This window comes from Petromyzon marinus, chromosome 33 (assembly GCF_048934315.1).
Source record: "Petromyzon marinus isolate PM22_M1 ecotype Great Lakes invasive population chromosome 33, UKy_Petmar_22M1.pri1.0, whole genome shotgun sequence".
NCBI lineage: Eukaryota > Metazoa > Chordata > Hyperoartia > Petromyzontiformes > Petromyzontidae > Petromyzon > Petromyzon marinus.
In genome coordinates, this window is record NC_133699.1 from 1,495,984 (window position 1) to 1,518,253 (window position 22,270).

The 22,270-nt window shown below is 49.2% G+C and overlaps 1 protein-coding gene across 2 annotated transcripts; it reads left to right on the forward strand.

The window, feature by feature from the left end:
- The first annotated feature begins 442 nt into the window (after nucleotides 1–442).
- On the forward strand, nucleotides 443–21,289 carry LOC116948286 (transmembrane protein 121). 2 transcript variants are annotated; one of them, XM_032964807.2, is made up of 2 exons: nucleotides 443–575; nucleotides 20,096–21,288. In XM_032964807.2, the coding sequence occupies exon 2, from the start codon at nucleotides 20,141–20,143 to the stop codon at nucleotides 21,185–21,187; it is 1,047 nt and encodes a 348-aa protein (XP_032820698.2). In that variant the 5' UTR covers nucleotides 443–575; nucleotides 20,096–20,140; the 3' UTR covers nucleotides 21,188–21,288. The 2 variants fall into 2 exon arrangements, with proteins under 2 accessions (XP_032820698.2, XP_075927546.1); XM_076071431.1 differs by having other exon boundaries at nucleotides 498–1,176; nucleotides 20,096–21,289.
- Nucleotides 21,290–22,270: the final 981 nt, after the last annotated feature.

The following is a 22,270-nucleotide window of genomic DNA, read 5'->3' on the forward strand; positions in this document are numbered from 1 at the left end:
TTGGGGCTGCGTTTCTGACGTGGACACGAGAAGACGCGGCCCGCGTCGGTGTGGACAGCAGCTGGCACGGGGCCTACGGAGCCACGTGGCTAAAGGTGTACGCACGCTCCGTCCTTTCGGGAAATGAATAAGTCAAAGTCAACACCAATATCAAACTTTTATAAAGCACCGTGTGTAATCGTAAAATGACATCCTTGTTATTTTAAATGGTGCACACGAATTGATGTCCGAATCATAATCTGTTTACAAAGTAAGATGTTACAAATCGCGAGAGAGCGGGCGGAAAGTGTCACATTTTAAATTGATACTCGTGGGATTTTCCTGCCAACCGACTTCACTTTCCTCCCCCTGCCGCCAATTGCTCTCTCTGGTGAAGCACCTGGCAATGGAGAGGAGGAGTAAGGGGACACGGATGGACTAAGCAATGCCATGCGAAGCATGGACCCGTCTGGAGAAGCCGGCACGTACTCCGACACGTGACTGGGAAGCACACGCTTGAGCCCCTGCAATGGAAGACAGTGCAGGTGTTCGGAATTAACATCTGGCGTTCCACTCCTCTGACCAGCATCTGTCAGGTACTGCAATCAGTTTCATTTTATTTATCTATCTTCTTGCAGCGACTATCGTCGTTATTATTATTACTAGCCTTTTGCCCGTCCAAGGACGGGTGTATTTCAGTAAATCTGAAACATTCAAGTGAAAAGACAGATCGCGACGTGATATATTCATTGCATCAACGCACGTGCAATTTGTAAGGGCGCGGTGACACAGACCTATTTAATTTAAAGGTTATAATCCCTTGTTCATCACGACGTCCTTTTTACTTCGATGTCTCAACAACAGCGTGACGGAGATCACGTGATGACGTGAGGGTTCTGCCTTTGTAGTGAGGGTTGTGAGTTGACGCCGAGGAGGGGGGAGGAGGCGCCTCGCCCCCCCATGTAGAGTGACGTCACCCGATAATTATTATTAATGGAGGGGTGTCCATTTGGAGGACGTCACCTACTCGTGAATATTAATGAGGGGGTGTGGCCGCTGTGGAGTGACGTCACGAGCGTTAAGGACATCCCTGGGTGATTATAGTCGGTATCATTACCGTCGTCGCCATCAGCCGTGACCGCTCCACTGCTGGATGAAGGTCGCTCCAGGTCCCGTCACCTCTCATGGCCCTGCAGTGTAAGTCGGCCTTGCATCGGCGCATGAGGCCATCTCATCGCTCCACCACCTCGGACATATGCGTACGAGGCATTCACTTTATTGCACGCTGTGTCCAAGTAAACCAGGCAACGAGGAGGTGAACTATTTTTGTCAGAGAAATCCTAAATGCATGTTGGCGGGAATGGTTAGCGCACTGCACGATGATTCCTGTCCATGGCGAACATCAGCGGCGAGTGATATCTGAACCGGTCCTGTCCACCCCTTTAATCAGCATGTAATCCACTGACAAGCATGGTGAAACGTTGTCGTCATCTGAGACATGCTAACTGAAAATACGATTGTGAAACGAATCATATGGTTTTTTTTTAGTAAGTACTGTAATATTTTAAAGCAATTTTTTGCTTTGAAAATAAGTTTTGCGGTAAAAATGGTTTGAAATACCGGCCAGCCAGTGTGGTTGGGGAGTATGCACGCGTGGCGTACGGTTGCTTTTATTCGCACGGCATTCTGGGGGATTAGTTTCTGTAGTTTGTTTACAAGAGGGTGTTTACAAGAGGAAAGTAGATTTCCTTCCGGTGAATTCCCTGTCAACTATAAAAAAGGGAAAGGGATCGATACCAGAAGGACTATATGTGGACCGTATGGAAGAAGCAGAGCCCAGCTGCTGGGTCAAACTCGGCAGATGTGTGAAATGTTTAACAAGAGTGGTACTACTTCACATATCCCTCTCTCTTGTACAGCCTATCGGCCAGACGGCCGTCTGGGAGTGCATCATTTCATGGTTCAATTTGAGCAAACTCTGGAGCGGATTCGCCATAGAGTGTCACATCAGCAAAGTCAGGCTTGCTTGACTCAATGCTGGTGAATTGCCGCTGTCACAGGCAAGTACACTCCCTTTATGATATGGGTCCTAGTTCACCACAAAACTGTATAAATAATTAGACAAACACGAAATACCTTCATTTTGGATGGATGACTCCATAATGATCCAATTCAAAAAGCGAAACAAAACCGATTTTAAGAGTTACAGATCCATTAGCCTCTCTTCGTACGTTTACAAACAGTCCGCGCGGCTCGGAGTGAACTTAACAACGGTCAATTTAATAGCCAACCGAGCGAGTCATGCCGATTTTTGGCAAGATTTCCTCTTTAGATTCCAGAAGAAGACAAACGAATATTAAATTGCGTTATGCTTGGCTTTCGTAGATTCTGTACAGGTATTTGAATCAATATGAACATATTCGCCTTCATCCGGCAGTGACTGATGATGACGAGTAATAGAGATTGCTTGCCAATGCGCTAACAAAAGATGCACATTGCATGATATCAAGGGTGCTCAATGGCACATTAAAGAGGTGGGTTTTAAACACAAAGGAAATGATAATTAATCATTCTTTAATTCAAGGCACACTTGGTGAAGCATTGGATATGGTTTACTCTATTTGAAATGAAAAAAAAAATCTGATAAAATAACGGAGGGGATTAAATTATATGCATATAATCCTCGAGAGATATATTAAGTTGCGCAAATGAGCATGGCTCAGGTTTCCAGGGAAGCGCCAGGTGTGCTCAGGTGCATTTAAAAGTCAATTGCACGGAAACGTAGCAATCTGATTGGCCGTCTTGGCTGTGCCACGCGTGGACACTGGTACGGAGCCAAAACTGGCAGCTCGTTTTGGGCAATCAAAGTCAAACATTATTTTTTTAATGGTGCAAGTTAATAAGCTTACCTCCCTTATGCTGAATCACGTTAAAAAAAATACGGGGAGGGTGAATTATCCTCTCAGCTTCTTCTGTGGATATTAAATTGCCTGCATAGCCATGCAAATCGGTTATATCGCTTTTATAAACGCGAAAACTGGAAATGCGAAATTTGTAACGATCGTTTGAAAATGCCTGAAATAGAGAGAGAGAGAAGAAACCCACCGTGTGGTCGAATTTGTGCAGCTTATTCCAGACTGGAGGTTTGGATCAGAAATGGGCAACTGCTCTTTTTAATTTGGCACACATTGCTTCCATCCAGTCCACTCTGTATAATAATGATTGCGATGCCAGGGAGGTTAACTAGGTGCACAGAGTGGTGTGCCTGATTTGTGGATGTTTGGAGAGATGTTGACAGGATGCGTGTGTGTGTGTGTGCACGTGGTAAAATGCACTAGACGACCAGCTAAGCTATTGGCTACCTAGGTTAGCTTCCTGATCATGCATAACAACAGTGGCAATTAGTATCTGAACTTGATCTGAGATATATTCTTGGTTCTTTCGGTAAAGTCACGTGGAAGGGAAACAATAAAATGATAAGAATATGAATCCCTGCAGTCACGAAAGCTTTAATTCAAAGTTTTATCTGAGATATTCCCCAGTTAGACCAACAATGAGTACACAATGTATTTTCAAGCTAGGCTTAATAAATATTATATTTCAGGGACTAATTATTTGACATCCCCTCCAGCCTGCCTTGGTTTAATGGTCGGCCCTCTTGGCTTGCATTCCAGAGCTTCCCTGTGTTCACCTTCAGCTGAAACAACGGCGCAACGTTCTTGAGTTTCCCTGCCTCAGTCCACCGGGCAGTAAAACATCGTGCACACCGCAGGTCACGTGTGGTGGGCTAAATTGTGGGTACTCTGACCTCTTACAAAGATGTCTACCCTCTTGAGAAGGGGGGGGGGGCTCTCTAAAAATCCTTCTTTCGGAGACCATGAGCAAGACATTTTAGGGCCACACCTTTTACCTCCATCTCATTTCCAGAGGGATGTCAGCCGTTGATTCATGTTTGAATGCCCTTTTATAGGCTCCCCACTTTTTTTCGCCCCTGCCTAAATTCCCTCTATTCCTGCGTAACCTTAAGTAATGTTGTCTGCATATAAATGCTATGCTAACACATTGTGGCTATATAAATTGGAGTGTCCGGGCAAAGAGTGATGGTCCGGTTGCCGCAAGCCACTGCGTGTCCGACACCCCCCCGTGATCTGTGGTTTAATTCTGGCCTCCAGGGCTGAAATTTCCAACAGTTTCAATTGGCCTCTGTGTCTGCCCGCAATTGACTCGGCCTTGAAATGAGTCTGCGATTCTGTACGCCAGCTCATCTCCCCGGGGGGTGGGGGGGGCGGAGCAGCGGGGGTGGGGCGGGGGGCGAGAAGAGGCAGCGGAGTGCGTCGTTCGCTCGTCCACCTCGGGGCGCCGAACAAGTTGCTCGTGGCCGGCACCCATCCCCCTGCGGTCTCTGGCAATCACCGGGGCAGATTGGGTGGCTCGAGAGTTGCAGCGGTGCGTTGTGAAGATCCTGCGGCGTTCCACTGCGCTCCAGCTGGAGAGCGTGGTCACGGGCGTAATGATGGCAATTTCACTCGCCGAGGCCGTGTGATGGGAACGGCAAAGGTAAAGCATTCGCCTATTGATTTCCTCGGCCGAGTTTATTTACTACGAGATTCGCCGTACTCGTGGGGGTCCAGTGGGAGTGGGGGAATTCCACATTCCCATGACAAGAGGTGACTCGCTCGACCGGACAACTGCTACATCTCTCCGACGTGTTTCTTCGGGTTGTGAAGTGAATTCGGCTCCTGAAGAAGCTCCCAGCAGTTGTTGGGAGTGAAGTGTCGGACTTCGCGCCGGAACAGCACGTGGTAAAACCCGAACGCACGCGCGGAGAGCTGCACATGACAAGCAGAGAAAGAAAAACAACTCTCTCCAGTACAAGTACTAGAAGGACCACTCTCTTCCTGTGGAGGGAGTGTAGTTCTCTGCGAAACCTAATGTCTCTTTCTCTTGGTGAAAATAAAGATTGAATTTTGAGCAAAGCGGCACCCATTCGATCAGAGGGATGATGGGCTCAGCTGGGGTTTCAGCTCACAGTCTTATGATTGTGATACGAGCACTCAAACCGTAGCGCCATGTGGCTGAATCGTTTTTGTTTGCCCCAGCTCTCCCACTACCCCCCTCGTTGTATAATTGCAGTAGAAAGCCTGGCTTGTTTGTTCATGCCACTGTGTGCCTTGCCTGCACAATCCATCCTATCGGCCCCCCAAAAAAGTGGGCGTTCGCGCAATGAAAACCAACCTCAGCTCTTCATTGTTATGTCGTAGACTGGTGTCAGAATGGGGGTTAACTCCAGCCCGCCGATGATGAACGTCTCTGGAGGTGAGCGAGGTAACGCTTAACCTCTGAGCAACCTATGTAAGTCTCTAGCCCCGCTCGAATATAACACATTTTTAAAGCCTTCTTCGCGAGAGCAACTGCTGCTCAAAAAGTTGTTCATTTCAAACCTTCGCAAGAGATATATCCAACTGTAAGCATTGGTAAAGTTAAATTGTGTTTGGCTGCCGCTGTTGTTCCATGTGTGTGTATTTAGTGTGGGGAGCGGTAGTGTAGCGGTTCGTGTGCTGCGCTACCACCCGAGTTCGATTCCCGCTCACGGCCAACACGAGTGACTGTCCTAGGTCGACTCAGCCTCAAATGAGTACCAAGTGAAATGTGTAAACATCGCCACGAGGGAGACAAAGGCGGGCGGGCGGGCGTGGTGCTGGCCACCCACCCCCTCGCGTGCCGTGCCGGTCTTCATAGGTGCTCGCTAACAGCGCTTGCCCCAACAGTCTGTTAAGGCTATACGGGATATATTTGTCTTTGTGTGGGGAACTGTATCACGTGGGTTAGTGCACTGCACTGTGTACCTGGGCACCCTGAATATGATTTGTGGCCACAGCAAAAAAAAAAAAAGTTGCGAGTGACAGTAGGTAGGGGGTCTCCTAGGTTAACTCGGCCTTAAATTAGTAACCTGGGGTGGTGGTGGTGGTGGTGTGAAAACAACAGCAGTCGGGAGGCAAAGATGTCTGTCCACACCACTCCGGTGTGCACCGTGCCCACCTTCATTGGTGCTCGCGAACAGCACCTCGCTGCCACAATAATCCACGCAGGCGCCGCGAATCGCACCTCCGATGCTCACCTCCGATGCTCACGGTTGGCTACGTGCGGCGCGAAAGAAGTCCAACATACGGGAAGATCTGTGTATATTGCTAAGGTTTGTTTCAACAGGTCCCGTCTCCTTATCCTTGCGGCTCTGTCGATCACGCTGCCAGGGCCGTAGAGACGTGGCGGTGCTCTGCAGGTGACACACACACGCACACAGGACGTGTTGCATTGCGCACACTGATGGGGCCCTGCTGCTCGTGTAGCATTCGCCTGTGGAGCAGAGGGTTTGTGGCTCACACAACTGTTGGGAAACTTCCGACCCGAGGCACCATACTCTGGCTCACCTGGAGAAGGCGGTACAGTAAAGTGTGGACTAATCGCCATCTGTTTCCATCTGTATGGGGTTTACCCAGGAACTTCAGCTCCTTCCATACTTACGAACGCTATTGGCTAAACACGTATTCATAAAATATAAGTGCAGGCCCGTGTGTCACGGACTGTGCAGAGTAGCGAGCCGAGATCGTTTCCTGCACATATTTGCCTGTTCATTGAAAATTCATCCTCATAATAGTTTGATATTCAGACATGTTTAGTTTCTACTCATTGTATTCCGACTGTTATCCGATGAAGAATCCGTTCGGAAATCTCGCAGAGTGGTGTGCGCCGTGTGTCAGAGAGCGGCTGCAGAATGAATGTTGTCAGGGGAGTTCGAAGTGATTTCTGTGTCTGTTGCATTCCGCAGGAGAGGTTTAATTTCCTCGATAGACCCTGAAATGAGATTGTCACTTTACAGTGAAGTTTTGTATCTCAGAGCTGTAATTTAGACGAATTAAATGCAAAACCAAATGTAATGATAGATTATCTGCGCAGTCGTTTGTGACTGGACTGAAAACATGAACTCACTGCGAAACCGGGTTAATGAGAGGCGGCTGAAACCCAGATTTCAACCCAGAATCTCAGCGGTTGCCAGCTCAGCACTCTCACCTTAGACAGCCACCCATCTTCCACTTCTGTAATAATTTGGTCTGAAAATTTTTGTTCGGGTAATCCTTTAATTTAGGACTTATTTATCATATTTTCTCGGCATGAATCACTCACCTGCACAGACGGCTGCAGTAACTGGGTTCGCTACTTGTTTAGGAGAGATCATTGTAGACAAAAGTGTGCGATGTCACATTTGGGTTATTCCCCATGATTTGATCTGTGCCTTCGTGCTGCTGTTTGGGACTCTAAAATGAACTCTGCGTTCCAAGTGGATGTGAAGCCATGTCGGAATATGTTAGGTGTCGGTGTCACACGCATTCACCACAGTGAATTATTTACAACTTACACGAGTAGATGTATCTACACCTAACATTGTCACTCTAAAAAAAATATGGCTTCAACTTATCAGATAAATGTGTGTGGAGTCTGCTTACATGATTTGGTATGCAGATAATCATGGTTGAGATCAAGCTATGGTTTAGAGTTGTTTTAATGGAGGATTGTTTTCCCCATGTTTAATTGGAAATGTTGCTAAATGTGTGCTGAGGATAATAAAAAAGAAACAATGTTTAAAAAATGATTGAGCATCTGTTCTCATTATAATGTCGCTTGAACCTTGGCAGTCATTTGTGCCGAGGGCTCTTAAATTCCGGCAATTATCTGACAATGGCAGTGAGAGATTTAAAACATCGTGAATTTAACAACGTAATGAATTACACTTATTAACAATGCCGATCATGGTTTAATTTAACAACTATGTCTCTTCCACCCTTGCGAAAAATATTTTTTGGGAGATTCTATTTTCTTTTAGTCGTAAACCCGCCAGAGCAATGGGCAAATGGGTCATGAATACGAGATGGACTCTCTCGGACACAAATTTCACAGGCAGTCAAACAAAACAAAAAAACAATGAGAACAATGCATTGCGGAGATTAATTCGACCTCTAACCTTTTACTGGCGTGTTTGCGCATCCCACATTTGATGATTAATAGCCAGTGACAATGTATAAATAAACCCACGGTGGGGGTGGGGGGAGTGGCTGCGTGGCGTGGAGCCATCCAATTTTTTAATGTCACATTAAGCTTCCTGTAAATCAAATTAACCCTTGAAGACCCGCAGCTGTCTCAAAATGCGAGGCTGTGTCTTCCACGGCCGTTTTGCACAAAGTGATTACAATTTCGAATATATTTAACAAACAAACAAACAAAAAACCCACCCACGAGCTGTTTGCATGATCCAGTGTTTGCATGATCCAGTGTTTCCCCACCCCGATGTGGAGCTGTTGTCCCTGCAAGGCCACTTGTGTTGTTATCACGGCAAGTACGGAGCGCTTTGTTGACGCGCCAACTGGAACATTCGTTCTCTCGGGTAGTGTTTCGTGCGGAAAATGTGAAATGGAAATGCTGGTACGTGTTAAAATGTAGATGGTCAAAACAGTTGAGTTCCTGGCAGATTAAGTTGGTGCAATTTTTATTTTGTCTTACAAAAGGAAATGTGTTACCCAACTTTGACGATTTCGGCGTGATACATTTACTGTCTGGGAAGGTGGATTTCCCATTTAGCATAAACCAAAAAAATATTCAACACCATTACATCTTTTCGGGGGGTTAATAAAAAGGTAATTCTCCCAATAAGGCTCATTCGCCATGCGTCGATAATTAATGAGTAAGCACAGATGCTGCAATGTGATACAATTTGTACTGTTATATGCAGTTTAAATGTGATTGCGGCTCACGGCACTATGCATACACAGTGGGTTTGTTGATTCTATGGAGAAATCGGCAGTCGGTCATAGGCAGAGGGAGGAAGGAATGTACGGCCTCGGACTTGAACAGGGGCAGGAGATTGACACCACAGCGTGCTGGGGGAAGGGAGGTACAGACCACGCAGAATGAGCGACCTCCCACTGAGTGAAGATTAACAGGGGGATTCGATATAAAGGTTTGGTTTCTGAAGTGGAGAGTGTGCAGAGGGGAGTAGAGTGAGATGAGGGCGGAGAGGTAGGAGAGTGCGTGGAGGGGAGTAGAGTGAGATGAGAGGGGAGAGGTAGGTGAGTGCGTGGAGGGGAGTAGAGTGAGATGAGAGGGGAGAGGTAAGTGAGTGCGTGGAGGGGCGGAGAGGTAGGAGAGAGCGTGGAGGGGAGTAGAGTGAGATGAGAGAGGTAGGAGAGAGCGTGGAGGGGAGTAGAGTGAGATGAGAGGGGAGAGATGAGAGGGGAGACTAAGCGGTGGTGTGTCAATGGAGGATCTTGAAGGCGAGTGTTGATCTTGAAATGAATTTCAGTTCATGCGTATGGCAGCAATATGTTCAGGAGCTAAATGCCAATGTCATGGTCTGCTTGTCACGAGAGGGCTTCAGGAGAGAGTGTGCGTAGTGTTGCTGTTCCTCTTACCTCTTGAATGAGTGCAGACGACAATGATTTATGGAAAATAAGAATAGGTTTTACCCTTTCTGGCAATAAACCAGGAGGTATTTTGATGTTCAAACACCAAATAGAAACCTTTTGCAAGGAATGAAGTCTGCACTAACCACACACAGTACTTGTGGTGAACATGCAAACAAACATGCTCTGATAATATACCTGCATTGTCTGTGAAACTGATTGGCCTCCACCAATCAGCCGTCTTTGTTTGAAAGACAATGCCATATATTATTATCAGAGGATGTTTGTTTGCAAGTTCACCACAAGTACGTGTGGTTAATGCAGACTTGATTCCTTGCAAAAGGTTCATATTTGGTGTTTAAACATCTTAACACAACTGTTTTATTGCCATAAATGCTAAAACCTATTCTTATTTTTCATACTGGCAAAAAGGTCCCATGATATACAATGGACCATTGGATGAATGGATTGGGAGCCAACGAAGGGATTGGAATTATTGGGGTGAGGTGGGCTCGTTTGTAATGCTGTCAAATTTGCATGAACATTATTGTTCTATTAACATTGGAATAATGCAATGTCAGTTTAAAGACGTGCATTAATTGGCAGATGAGAATAGATGACCTGAAAGTGTCGAGGCGTCAGTGGCGAAGGGAGAGGTCGAAAAGTGGAAGAAGAAAAAATCTGAAACGTAAAGTGACCTTAAAGAAAATTGAGATTCTCTCACAATGGCAGGTCCTCACTGGTGGCGATAGTAAGCCCGATTTGTGATGCGCATTGCCCGAACGTCGAGACCCAAAACCAGATGCGGCAATTAAATCTCCGCCAAGACGTGAAAAAAACTGGTTAATTTAGCAAACCTCCAGTGGCCAAAAACTATTTTAGCGCCCGTACACCAGCAGCAGGCAACCGCGTATAACTATAGAGACAGGTGGGTGATTTAATGAGACAAGACCGCCGGTAACTAATGGTGTGGGACGCGACATTAGCATCGCATTCAAATTACGCGAATGCATCACGCAAAGCGGTGTGCGCGTGTGCTTTTAGGTGAACCTTAAAACAACCTGTAAAGTGTTAACTTCACCAAACAAACAAATGGCAAAGGGAAAACACGATCACTCTTAACCCAGGCCAGCCGACTTTTCTACTTCTATTCCTGTTGCCTGAGGGCCCTCTCGGGATAGTGTTTGTGATACATTGTGTGGGGGGGTGGGGTTATGGTGGGTGGGGGGGGTTGCGTGGGCATGCGTGGGCACGTGTGGCCACACGTGTGGCCGCGAGCCGGGTGGTTGTGTACACGCAGGGGCATGGCTCGGTCAAGATGCCGCCCGGCTGGTGTCGCTGCCGCGGAACGACGTCCGCGGTACGGAACTCTCTCGCCTCAAACCCCTGCCCCCTCCGGAGACCTCCACCCTCGCCGCCTTTGGCTCCATCTGAACATCGCACGCTTCCTAACCGATTCCTTTGCCTCAGGCCGCTTCATTAAAGCTTTCGCGTTCGCAGCCTTTTCGATACGAATCGACGACTCGTATCCGATTGCTTAATGTGGCCGTGAGATTTGTTCATCAAAATTACCCGGTGAGCTGAAACAACAATTGGCGCGTTAAATGCTTGATGCAGGTGACAATTAATTTGTTTGGCTGCGGCGGGTCATGGAGGGGCTTAATGACACCAAATTTTATCCAGAACTTCTTGGCCTTACCCAAAAATCCATGATGAATCATCATATCGGCCACAAAACCTACATGTTAAGTCTAACCATCACACATCCGACAATTCCATGGCTAACGACAGATCACTTCTCGCTCGCCGTCTAAACAGCGCTCAACGTTCTCACTCACACAATAGGCCTCACCGCCTTGGCCTTAAGCAAATCTGTGGCCATATATTGGTCTCGCTCCATAATTATAATCGAATCTTCTCTTCATGTCTGCTCTCTTATCAAGGGTTGGTCTCTACGCAATATTTGCCGCAACACACAACTTGCAAAGTATTCAAGCAGCTACCGCCAGTTCCCCCAGATAACATTTGGCGGGGTTGAGGTCACTTGCCCCGATCATCACCAACATTCATGCCCCAAGTCGTTGCAATTAATCAAAATTCTAGGTTAGGCTGTGGGGGTATGGGGGGTGAATTGGAGGCCTGTGAGTGCATAATTACCTAGCTACTGGTTACCAATATTTGAACAAAAATACACTGCATCAAGTCTTGTACTTTATTTGGTCAACTTCAGCTGTGATGGGCGACCAAGGGGAAGAGCTGAGGGGCAGATGGTGGGAGAATGCCAGGGCTGATCTTGGAGGCTGCGTGTCGACTGCGCAGCAGCTGCGGGATCTGGCGGAGGGCGGAGAACGTTGGCGATGATGAGGTGGTGGTGGCATCAACGACTTTTGCGACGACGACTTTTTTGATCTTCATTAAATGAAATACTGCAAAGAAAGGATGTAGTAATGTTGTATCGTGTGCCAGTGAGGAGGGTATGATTGAATAGACTCGAGGAGAAGATGCGCCATCCTACTGGATGGTTATCTGTTGCCTGAGTGGGTTCTGAAATACAGTTCATCTGTAGAGATGCCACAATATGGCGATACTAGGATCAATGGTATGCTGTAGTATAAAGGTATGCTTTAGGATCAATGGTATGCTGTAGTATAAATAGTATGCTTTAGGCTCAATGGTATGCTGTAGGATCCACGATAAGCCGTATTGTCCGTTTTGTTAAATATAACGATGTCATAATTATCGCTTGCTATTTTTTTGTTACATCTGATACAAAATACTTCTGAAATAACTCAACATTTAAAGGTGTAAACTTATATATTTACGGCGTATTTGACGGCACGGTGATTGTCCAAGGTCATCGTTTGTTGATAGTTGACTTGTTTACGTTAAGTGTAACCCGGTGCCATGAAGTATGTTTATAAGCAGTGTGTAATATTGCAATGGTTATAATGGCTCGTGGCCTGCTTACATTGAGTGATCTACAGCTGTAGAACTTTTCAATATCTATTGCTACGGAATGTAACATTTCGATTTAAAGCTTTCGTGACTGCAATGATTCATCTTCTGATGAAGGCCGCTTGTGTTGTGGCCGAAACGTCGTGAGAATATTATTGTGTTATTTTATTTGATCAATTTATTATTTTATTATCATTCTACGTGACTTTACCGAAAGAACCAAAGAAGAGGAATGTAACATTATTACGAAGTGATGGTAAACCGATATCACAATAATAATTCCATGGATAACATTTTCGTAGGTATCGTATTATGAAAAAAATAATATAATGAATAATAATATCTTGACTTCCTTTTTTATTTCCCTCTTGATATGGCTTCAACAGTATAATTGGGATATAATTGCTGATTAAATATATAACAATGCAATGTCTGAAGACTTTTTTCAATCGCTCACAATAATACCAATATCTCTCACACCAAAGCACCCTGTGCATTCTTCATATCCCATTATTAATAATTCAAAGTTGTAATTTGCATAATGCATTTGATTCGGGAAATGTATTAATTTAAATCTGTTTTAGTTTCATTAAATGAGCAAAGAACATGCCATATTTACCCTGGATGCAATTTGTAAGCGCTATCTTATGTTATATTATAATGCATTGCTATTTAATTCCGGAAATTCGGTTTTACTTTGGGGATTAACGTGTGAGGAAGGAGCAGCTATTGCATTTATTAATACATTTGAGTTCATTATTATGGATCGCTCTGGTCTTTTAAAGTTAATTTTCAAGTAATCGTGTTAAATTCCCAGCTTAAATTTGGCTATGGCACACGCATATTATGATATACTTTTAATTAAACTTATTTAAAATCGCAACGTGCCGCCCGTACACCATTCGCTCGCTCTAGGAGAGAGAGAGGGCAACTCTGGGGCGCTAGGAGGAGGAACCGCGGACGAGCGGGGTAGCGCCTCTGATTGGCACGCTTGGCTACGTACGGTGCGAAAGAAGTTCAATACACACACAGCAGCAGCCACGCCGTGAGGAGCCGGCGCCAATTTCCACTTCCCCCCACCCCCACTCCACCCACCCCCCCCATCTCCCCCCCTCCCCTCTCCCCCCAAGATCTCTAATTGATCTAGCAGCAGGGTCCCCTAACAATGATAATTATGCGAGTTAAAACTCAATCTTGAGCCGGATCATCGTCATCCTCATCATCATTAACACGTAATAATAACACTGGAATGATATATAATCCCTTCTATTCTTGCTTCTTTCGGTAAAGTCACGTAGAAGGGAAACAATAAAATAATAAAAATATAAAACAATATAATTCTCACGACGTTTCGACTGCAACACAAGCAATCATCATCAGGTGTGAAAACCACAGCAAGAACATTTTCTTGCTGTGGTTTTCAAGAAAATTTTCTTGTTGTGGTTTTCACACCTGATGATGATTGCGTGTGTTTCAGTCGAAACTTCGTGATAATTGTATTGTTTCATATTTTTATTATTTTATTGTTTCCCTTCTACGTGAATTTACCGAAAGAACCAAGAATATGAATCCCTGCAGTCACGAAAGCTTTAAATCAAAATATAATCCCTTGTTTATCCAGGAAAGCCCTCCACAAAGACACCTTTTTCAGGAGGGTCCTGCTACAACCAATGGCATTGTGGGTGTTTTAGCTCTGGGGAAAGAACGAAGAAGCCGCAGGAAATTCGTGCACAACAGGGGGAGAACATGAAGCAGTTGTTCTAAGGGTGGACTGTTCCCTACCACTGGAATGTGGAATGTCCTCCAGACCATCAATGGAGACAAATGCTCCTTCGCACCTTTGCGAGCAAGTGATTTTGGCTTGGCGATCACAAGTAATGACGCGAATATTCTCTTTACGTCCCAACGTTAGCAGAGATTTTTGCATCGCGAGTTTGTCTGACAACGTCCTCACTGCCCGTTATTGTCATGTTGGCGCTGATAGCGATGAGGAGTGGAGTCGGAGCTGAGATAAAGGCTGGCAGCAATCAGTTTTTAAAGTTTGAAAGTGGCACACTGGGGTTTGAGTCCACTGTCCTCCTCCTCCCAGGCAGTGTTACCCGTGATGCAGTGTCTAATACATTGTCACTTTTTTACCAAGCATATTTTCAGGATTTATGATTTGCTCGAATCATATTTTATGCTCTGCGGACCATCCGAGGGGCACGCATCTCATCTGCAGGGGGATGTTCGGCATCGGCAGGGGAAACAAATTCTGTTTGCATGTTAATCACATTGATGGATTTGAGCCCAGCGACAGTTCCCGTCAGGCTGCATTGGGATTTTATCTAGGACCGCCGGGTTATCACCCCTTGCTCTTATCTCAGAGTGGCACCGGATATTAATGTCCATTGCTCTATACAGAAGTTCAATGTAAGACCATCCTCCAGCACAATGCCCCATAGGGACATCCTGAAACGTGGGGAGGTCGTTGTGTCCACTGGACGCTTTACTTTGTATTTATGGATGTATATTGAACTTCTTTCGCACCGTACGTAGACAACCGTGCCAATCGGAGGCACCTCGCTTAACACAATGAACAGCACGGGCGTCACGTGACACATTAGCGTTGATGGCTAAGCATAGCGTGACGCAACCTGATAGCGTGACCTCGTTTAAACACTCACAATGGCAGCAGATGCAGATACTTGATGCACGAAAGGAGAATTTTAAAAAAAACTCTCTGCTGTGTAGAGACTGTCCCCACCAGCCAGAAGAGAACCGTGGAGCCGATAGCGACGACTCGCTGGCCCGGGTTCACAACACGGAGGAGGAGTCGGAGGCATCGTCACAGCCGCGATGCCTCCACTCCGCTGCTCCTGGCGCAATTATCCTGGCTCAGGCCACCTCGTTGTGTAATGAAACTTGTAGCTCGACATCGACATCTGCCACACGAAGAAGGAGAGCGGAGGCTATATGATGACTCAGGATGAAGCGCGTCATCGTCAACGTTGAAGTGGGAAATAAAACATGACAGGATCATTGGGACGAGTGACCGACACGATCCGCTTTTTTCTGATGCATTCTGCAACGCCCGTAGCTTAATTGCACTGATTTGTCAGTCGTGTTTAACCCCCCTGCAGTTGTTACAGACAGTTTGTGCATCAAGTGAATTAAGAGAAGGATACCCACAGGAGTCCAGTGCGTGTGTGTGAGGGAGCAGTCACTAACCAGATTGTGGTACCAACATTGTTTTACTCGACTTTAAGAATTAAGACAGGGGCTGAGCCTTCATGGGGGCGGGGGGGGGGGGGGGTTGGCCCCCACTAGCCCCCTCCCATCGTCTCCCTCCTTCCCCCTTCCCCCAAGAGGCTGACGTGAAGACGTTAAACCGACACGAGAGTGAAATCCCAACACTCAAAGTGTAATTACGTTGAGAAGTTAAAGCACTGTGATTGCACATTCAATACGCGCGATGTCACCTCGTGTAACGGTTTTTCTCTAAAAAAATAGACCTGAATGTCAGAGATGCCTTAACAGAACATAGCACCTGCTGCAGGTGAGGTGGTGCCCGCTGTCTGGCTCCGGTAGACGCTGCGTGCAACGCGAATCCCCCTTGACGGTCGGGGCGTTGATCAAGCGGCGTCTGGCTTGGGTTAGAGAACAGCAAGATGGCTTTACATCACGGCGGAGAGGGGCTGGAGAGAAGAAACACTCTCACAGTCTGAATACAAACTTTCGACCTCTGTCCGTGCCAAGGCTGCATGTATTTTAACGCGCAGTATATTAACCGTGCCCATAGCCACCTTGGAATAAAATAAAACACTCGCGCAGTGCTGTCAGGCTTTTAGGAGTAAAGAAAAAAAGTATATACACTCGGGCAGGGAAGTCGATCCATTAAATTCTTGACTTAACCCAGAAGCTAATAGCGATGCCCCGCAGCGAAGGTCTCAGCTTGGGGATTCTCCAGATGCCTCTTCTGGGTCCGCTCAAATCTTCAAGGAACGAGACGGCGGCAATTCCCATGGTAAGCCACCGTCTTCGCGTCCCGTCCGTCATCTCTCGGCAGCTGTAAATAAACACAACGCTCGCGCTCCTTTGTGCCATGCGCCACGTTGCAATGGTGCAGTTCTTCTGGCTTTAGAACCCATTTTTCCAAACTGTGCGGTGTATAGCTCATCCACAGCTGTAAGGGCTGCGTGTGACTGTACAGATATGGACTATTGATTTTCGAGACGTTCCATTAAATGCGGTGGCAAGATGGAGAAGAGGGTGGCATTGCGAATCCTGCCGCTCTAAGTTATGGACATTATTAAACCCAAGTTGGAACAAGTTGCGGCAGCTTACGGCGCTATTAGAGTTAGCGTAAGAGTTTCTAAACACCATAACAAATCCTGAGCTGAAGTAGAACCGATACTTTTCGTGTTGAAATGTATTACTCATTTAACACTGTGATATTAACCAGAATTCAGCGTGACGTACATTCTGAACGTTTCTCGCAGTGCTATGCACCAATCAACCGAATGTCACGCATATCCAGGAGCAGAATATTGTTCTAATATGCAGGGTGTTTTAAAAAGATGGACCCAATTTCAAAGCAAAGCGATTTCAAATCGGGTCCATCTTTTTAAACACCCTGTACCTTAAATATGTGCCAATTTCCCTTGTGCTCAGGTGTAAAAATGCCTCAAATGCCATGACACCCCGGGGAATAGCCACACTCTGGAACATGAGGATATCCTGCTAGCATGCGTGTGTGTGCTGTGTGAATATGTGAATGCGTGTGTGTGTGTGTGCTTACTGTGTGAATGTATGTGCTGTTGAATATGGGGAGCGGTAGTGTAGCAGTGAGTGCGCTGCGCTACGAACCCAGCGATCCGAGTTCGATTCTCGCTCATGGGCAGCATCGTTGATGAATACTTGAACCGGTCCCGGGCCTCTTCTAGGTCGATGCAGCCTCAAAACGAGTACCTGGTGCGGTGTGTAAACATCGCCACGAGGGAGACAAAGGCGGCCGGGCGTGGTGCTGGCCACCCACCCCCTCGTGTGCCGTGCCGGCCTTCCAAGGTGCTCATTAACAGCTCATGCCCCAACAGTCTATATGGGAGGGGGGTGGGGGATCTTTGTCTTTATTTTTTGCTGTTCAATATTGATGCATATTGTGTGTGCCTACTGAATGTGTGTCAAATCTGTAAATGATGATAAAAAAGCCATCAAAACAGATAATGCATTTCTTCATAACTGCTGATAGTTTGTGCACAATGCACAAAGGCTGAGTGCGTTTTACACATTTTTGCGTGGTTTGAAAACTGTTTGTGTTAACCGTGTACGTGTGGACACTGAATGTTTGTGCGCTGCCTATTTGGATGTGTGTGCATGCATGCATGTGTGCGTGGCAAAAATTTCCCAGCGGTCCTTGACCTCCCATAGGTTGACTCGGCCCTAAATGAGTACCTGGTGCCGTGTCTAAACACCAGCACTGGGGAGACAACGGCCGGCCAGGCATGGTGCTGACTTCACGGCCCCCTCGTGTGCCGTGTCGGCCTTAATAGGTGCTCGCTAATGGCACTTGCACCAATAGTCTGTCTCTTTTGTGTGCGTGTACTGGGTGTGTGTGTGTCGGTGCTGATCACGTGTGTTGTACTGAATGTGTCAATATGCGTGCGAACTGACTACATGTGCATTAAGCGTGTATGTGTGCTGTGAACATGTGCGTGCTGTTTTAATATGTGCGTGTATTGACTGTGCGTATATTGACGGTCTGTGTGTGCTGACCGTGCGCGTGTGTGTGAGATGACTAAAGGCACAACGTTTTGTGATATCACGAAATATTGCGCAGCTGTCCCTGAAGACCGCACATCCCCTCTTGCTGACAACTGACCAATCGCATTCGTTCGAGCGTGGCACGACTCGTGTCTATGTGACCAACTCTCACCAGCCAATCTGAACTCGCTTCCACGGTATCCCGGTTGGAAGGCTCTGCATTTCTGCTTCTCCCACACACGTGACAATGCGCACATTTTACAGGTCGCCGGGAGGGTGGGACAACCGCAGGACGGAACGGGTTTAGAAAAAAATGTGCGTCCGGGAGACGGAGAGGGGGAGAGAGAGATAGGGGCAGACCTTGATCCTCTCCGTAAGCGGACAGCCAAGGTGGGCAGATGGAAGAATTAATTCAGGGTGCAGGATAGAGGAAGATGGAATGCTGCAGCAGCAGCATGATAACCGAGGGTCAGGGCCGCCGAGAGGAGGGGCCGATGGTGACCGTCATCCCGGGTCTCGGCAGGGTCAATGTGGCGCCAGCATTTGCAGGAGGAGGCCGGGCTGCTGGGAGCAGTGCTGAGGCTTGCAAGGGGCCAAGCTCTTGCACTACTTTACAAGCCCCAGTCAAAGCCTGCGTCCTTTGTGAGTAGGCCTTCATTCAGCAGTGGCTAACAGGATGCCTGGCAATGTTGATGCTGGTGGCGGCGGTGGTGCCAATGAACATGTCTGTGAGGGCAATGATGACGGTGGTCGTGATGTTGTTGCAGCTGCTACTACCCTTGCCTCTGATGATGATGATGATGATTACGATTTATACTATGATCACAATCAAATTGATATCAATTTATATTTAATGTGTGTTAATTTGACAATAAAATCGTGGGATAATATAAAACAATCTTATTTTTCATACTGAGTTGGCAGTGGTGCTTGAGCAAAAATAACAAAAACGCAACACTTTCATCAATTACACTGCCCAAAAAGGAAAACAACAACAACCGCCATTCGCTACTAAGTGTCGGTGACGTCACCACGACGCTTGTGCCAGGCTATGTGTACTCACACACACACATACACACACTTACGTAATGGCCTCGAGAGGGCCACCGTAGTGTAGAGACAGTGTCGAGTGAGGGGTGGTACTGGAAGGGCGGAGTCCGGGTGTCGCTGAGAAGGGGGGTCGCGTCAGGACGGGACCGCGAGGTGAACCCGGGAGGGCACGTGACCGGACGAGGAGGGGGCAGGGGGACACCAGTCGGGGGTGAGAGGATCACGTGATGGGGATCCAGAGTCCCCACGAGGGTTCTGGAAGGGGGGCGTGGCCAAGGGCGGAGCTGGCCACGCCAGGGGAGTTATAAGCGGGGTCCCGAGAGGGATGACGGCGTTCTACTCCGGGAATGAAGTCGCCATCCTCGGTCCTGGGTCTCCGGTCTTCACGCGTGGACCAGGCAGCCCGTTAGCTGCCCTGCTCGGACTATAGAATTGTCTCTCCGAGTGTTGGTTATGTTAGCCGTGGTGGTCACCACCCTGTGCTGTTATCCTGTCAGAGTTACCCGTTGTGTTAAATAAACGTGTTGCCTCCAAGTACAAGTGTGCGCCTAAGTTAACACCAAATATATAATAGGTGACATTTTGAGAAGTGGGCCTTTTTCAGAGTTACGGAGAAAGACTAAGAATACAACATTGCCCCGAAACGTCAACTGTACATTTTCCTTTTGAGGTCAGCAGCGTTCTTTGACGAACACGTCGAGGTTTGATACGGGAGTAAGGAGTAAACAAATCCATTTACACAGTTGGGAGGGGGGGGGGGCGGGCTAGGGGGGGAGATTCATCATTGCCATTGCCGGCGATGCCACCGATCGTCCCGGAGTCTGCTCGACCGACACCCACCTCTGTTCACCTTTGCGCCGCGTGTCTCTCCGTGTCTCTCCGTATCTCTCCGTGTCGCCCCCCCCTCTCCCCCGCAGCCACGGAGCCACCGCCTCGCGCGAGAGAGCGCCACGCTCTCCGCCATGGTCTTGCCGGCGCCCGACCGCTGCCACGTTTGCCTCTTCACAGCGCTCATCGTGAGCAGCATGGCCCTGCTGGACGCGTACCTCGTGGAGCAGAACGCGGGGCCTCGCAAGATCGGCGTGTGCATCATGCTGCTGGTGGGCGACGTGTGCTTCATCATCGTGCTGCGCTACGTCGCCGTGTGGGTGGGCGCCGAGGTGCGCACCGCCAAGCGAGGCTACGCCATGGTGCTCTGGTTCGTCTACGTGTTCGTGCTCGAGATCAAGCTCTACTTCGTGTTCCAGAACTACAAGGCGGAGCGCCTGGCGCTGTCGGGCGCCGCCGCCGCCGCCGCCGACGTGACGGCCCGCAAGGTGCTCACGCTGCTGCTGTCGGTGTGCGTGCCGGCGCTCTACGTGTCGCTCGTCGCCGTCGACCACATGGGCTACCTGCGGGCGTTCTGGCGGAAGGAGGACCTACGCAGCCGCATCTTCTGGGTGGCGGTCGACCTGCTCGACGTCCTCGACGTGCAGGCGAACCTGTGGGAGCCCACGCAGCGGACGCTCATGCCGGCCTGGGCCGAGGGCCTCACCTTCTTCTACTGCTACGTGGTGCTGCTCGTGCTGCCGTGCGTGTCGCTGAGCGAGATCAGCATGCAGGGCGAGCACATCGCCCCGCACCGCATGCTGCTCTACCCCATCCTCAGCCTCGTCACCATCAACGTCGTCACCATCCTCGTGCGCCTCGTCAACATCCTCCTGTACAGGGACGCCCGCGTCTCGGCCATCTTCCTCGGCAAGAACGTGCTCGCCATCGTCATGAAGTCGGCCACGTTCGTCGGGTACCACCGGCAGGTGCACAGGAACGCTCCGCCGCAGCAGCAGCAGCAGCAGCAGCAGCAGCAGGCGCCGCCGCCGCCCTTGCTGCTGCCCCCGCCGGGCATCGCGCCCGCCGGGCTGGCCATCGAGCTGCAGCAGAACTCGATGCCGCACCACCACAGGCCGCACGGAGTGCCGCGGCAGAGCCTGCCCGAGATGCACAGCCCCATCGGGGAGATCGACACGTGATCGGAGTGACGCCCGCGGCGGCGGCGGCGGCGGCGGCCGAGGAAGGGAGGAGGGCGGCGGCGGCCCTCGAGGCCCCCGCGGCCCCCGCGGCCCTCGCGGCCCTCGAGGCCCCCGCGGCCCTCGCGGCCCCCGTGGCCCTCGCGGCCCTCGCGGCCCTCGCGGCCCTCGCGGCCCCCGCGGCCCTCGCGGCCCCCGTGGCCCTCGCGGCCCCCGCGGCCCTCGCGGCCCTCGAGGCCCTCGCGGCCCTCGAGGCCCCCGCGGCCCTCGCGGCCCTCGCGGCCCTCGAGGCCCCCGCGGCCCTCGCGGCCCCCGCGGCCCTCGCGGCCCTCGAGGCCCTCGCGGCCGTTGCGCCGGCGCTCGGCTCTCTGGACGTGCGTTGTTTTATCGACGTGGAGAGAGGTGGCGAGGAGCTGTGTGTCTCCGGGAGATTGGTCGGCAGGAAACATGCCGGCGTTGGCCTCGGGCGAGACCCGCCTCTGGATTTTGTTGCAAATGCTGCATACGGCGGCCTTTGCCCAGTGGAATGGATTGCGATGATGATGCTGCTGCTGCTGCTGATGGTGTCGGCGCAACTGCCGATGACCATAAAAATGACCTGATGATGTTGGTGATGTTGATGGCCATCATTGCCGTTCACGAAAATGCCGATGAAATTAATTGTGATTTGAACAGGAATGAGAATAGGCATACGGCGGAACAAGCCGCCCCGATTCGGGGGCCGTAGAAATGTGAACGAAGGAATGAAGTCGCGAGGACCGATAGTTCCGACGTATCAAAACCACCCGTGGCAGTGATGGTGGCGGTGATGGTGGCGGTGATGGTGGCGGTGATGGTGGCGGTGATGGTGGCTGTGATGTTTTTTTTTTATTGGTTTGCACGGCACCTTGAAGCTGTCGAGTACCAAGGCGGCTGGAAGTGTGCGTTGGTCTCCGTTGGTCGTGAACGCGCGCGGTCGCGCATTGCCGGCTGTGTGACGACAAACAGGCTCGCACTTTAAACGAAGTGACACCCTCTCCCCCCCGGTGCCACACGTTGCACCGAGCGCTCACGGGCAGCGGCTGCTGTCGATTGCGGCTGTCGACA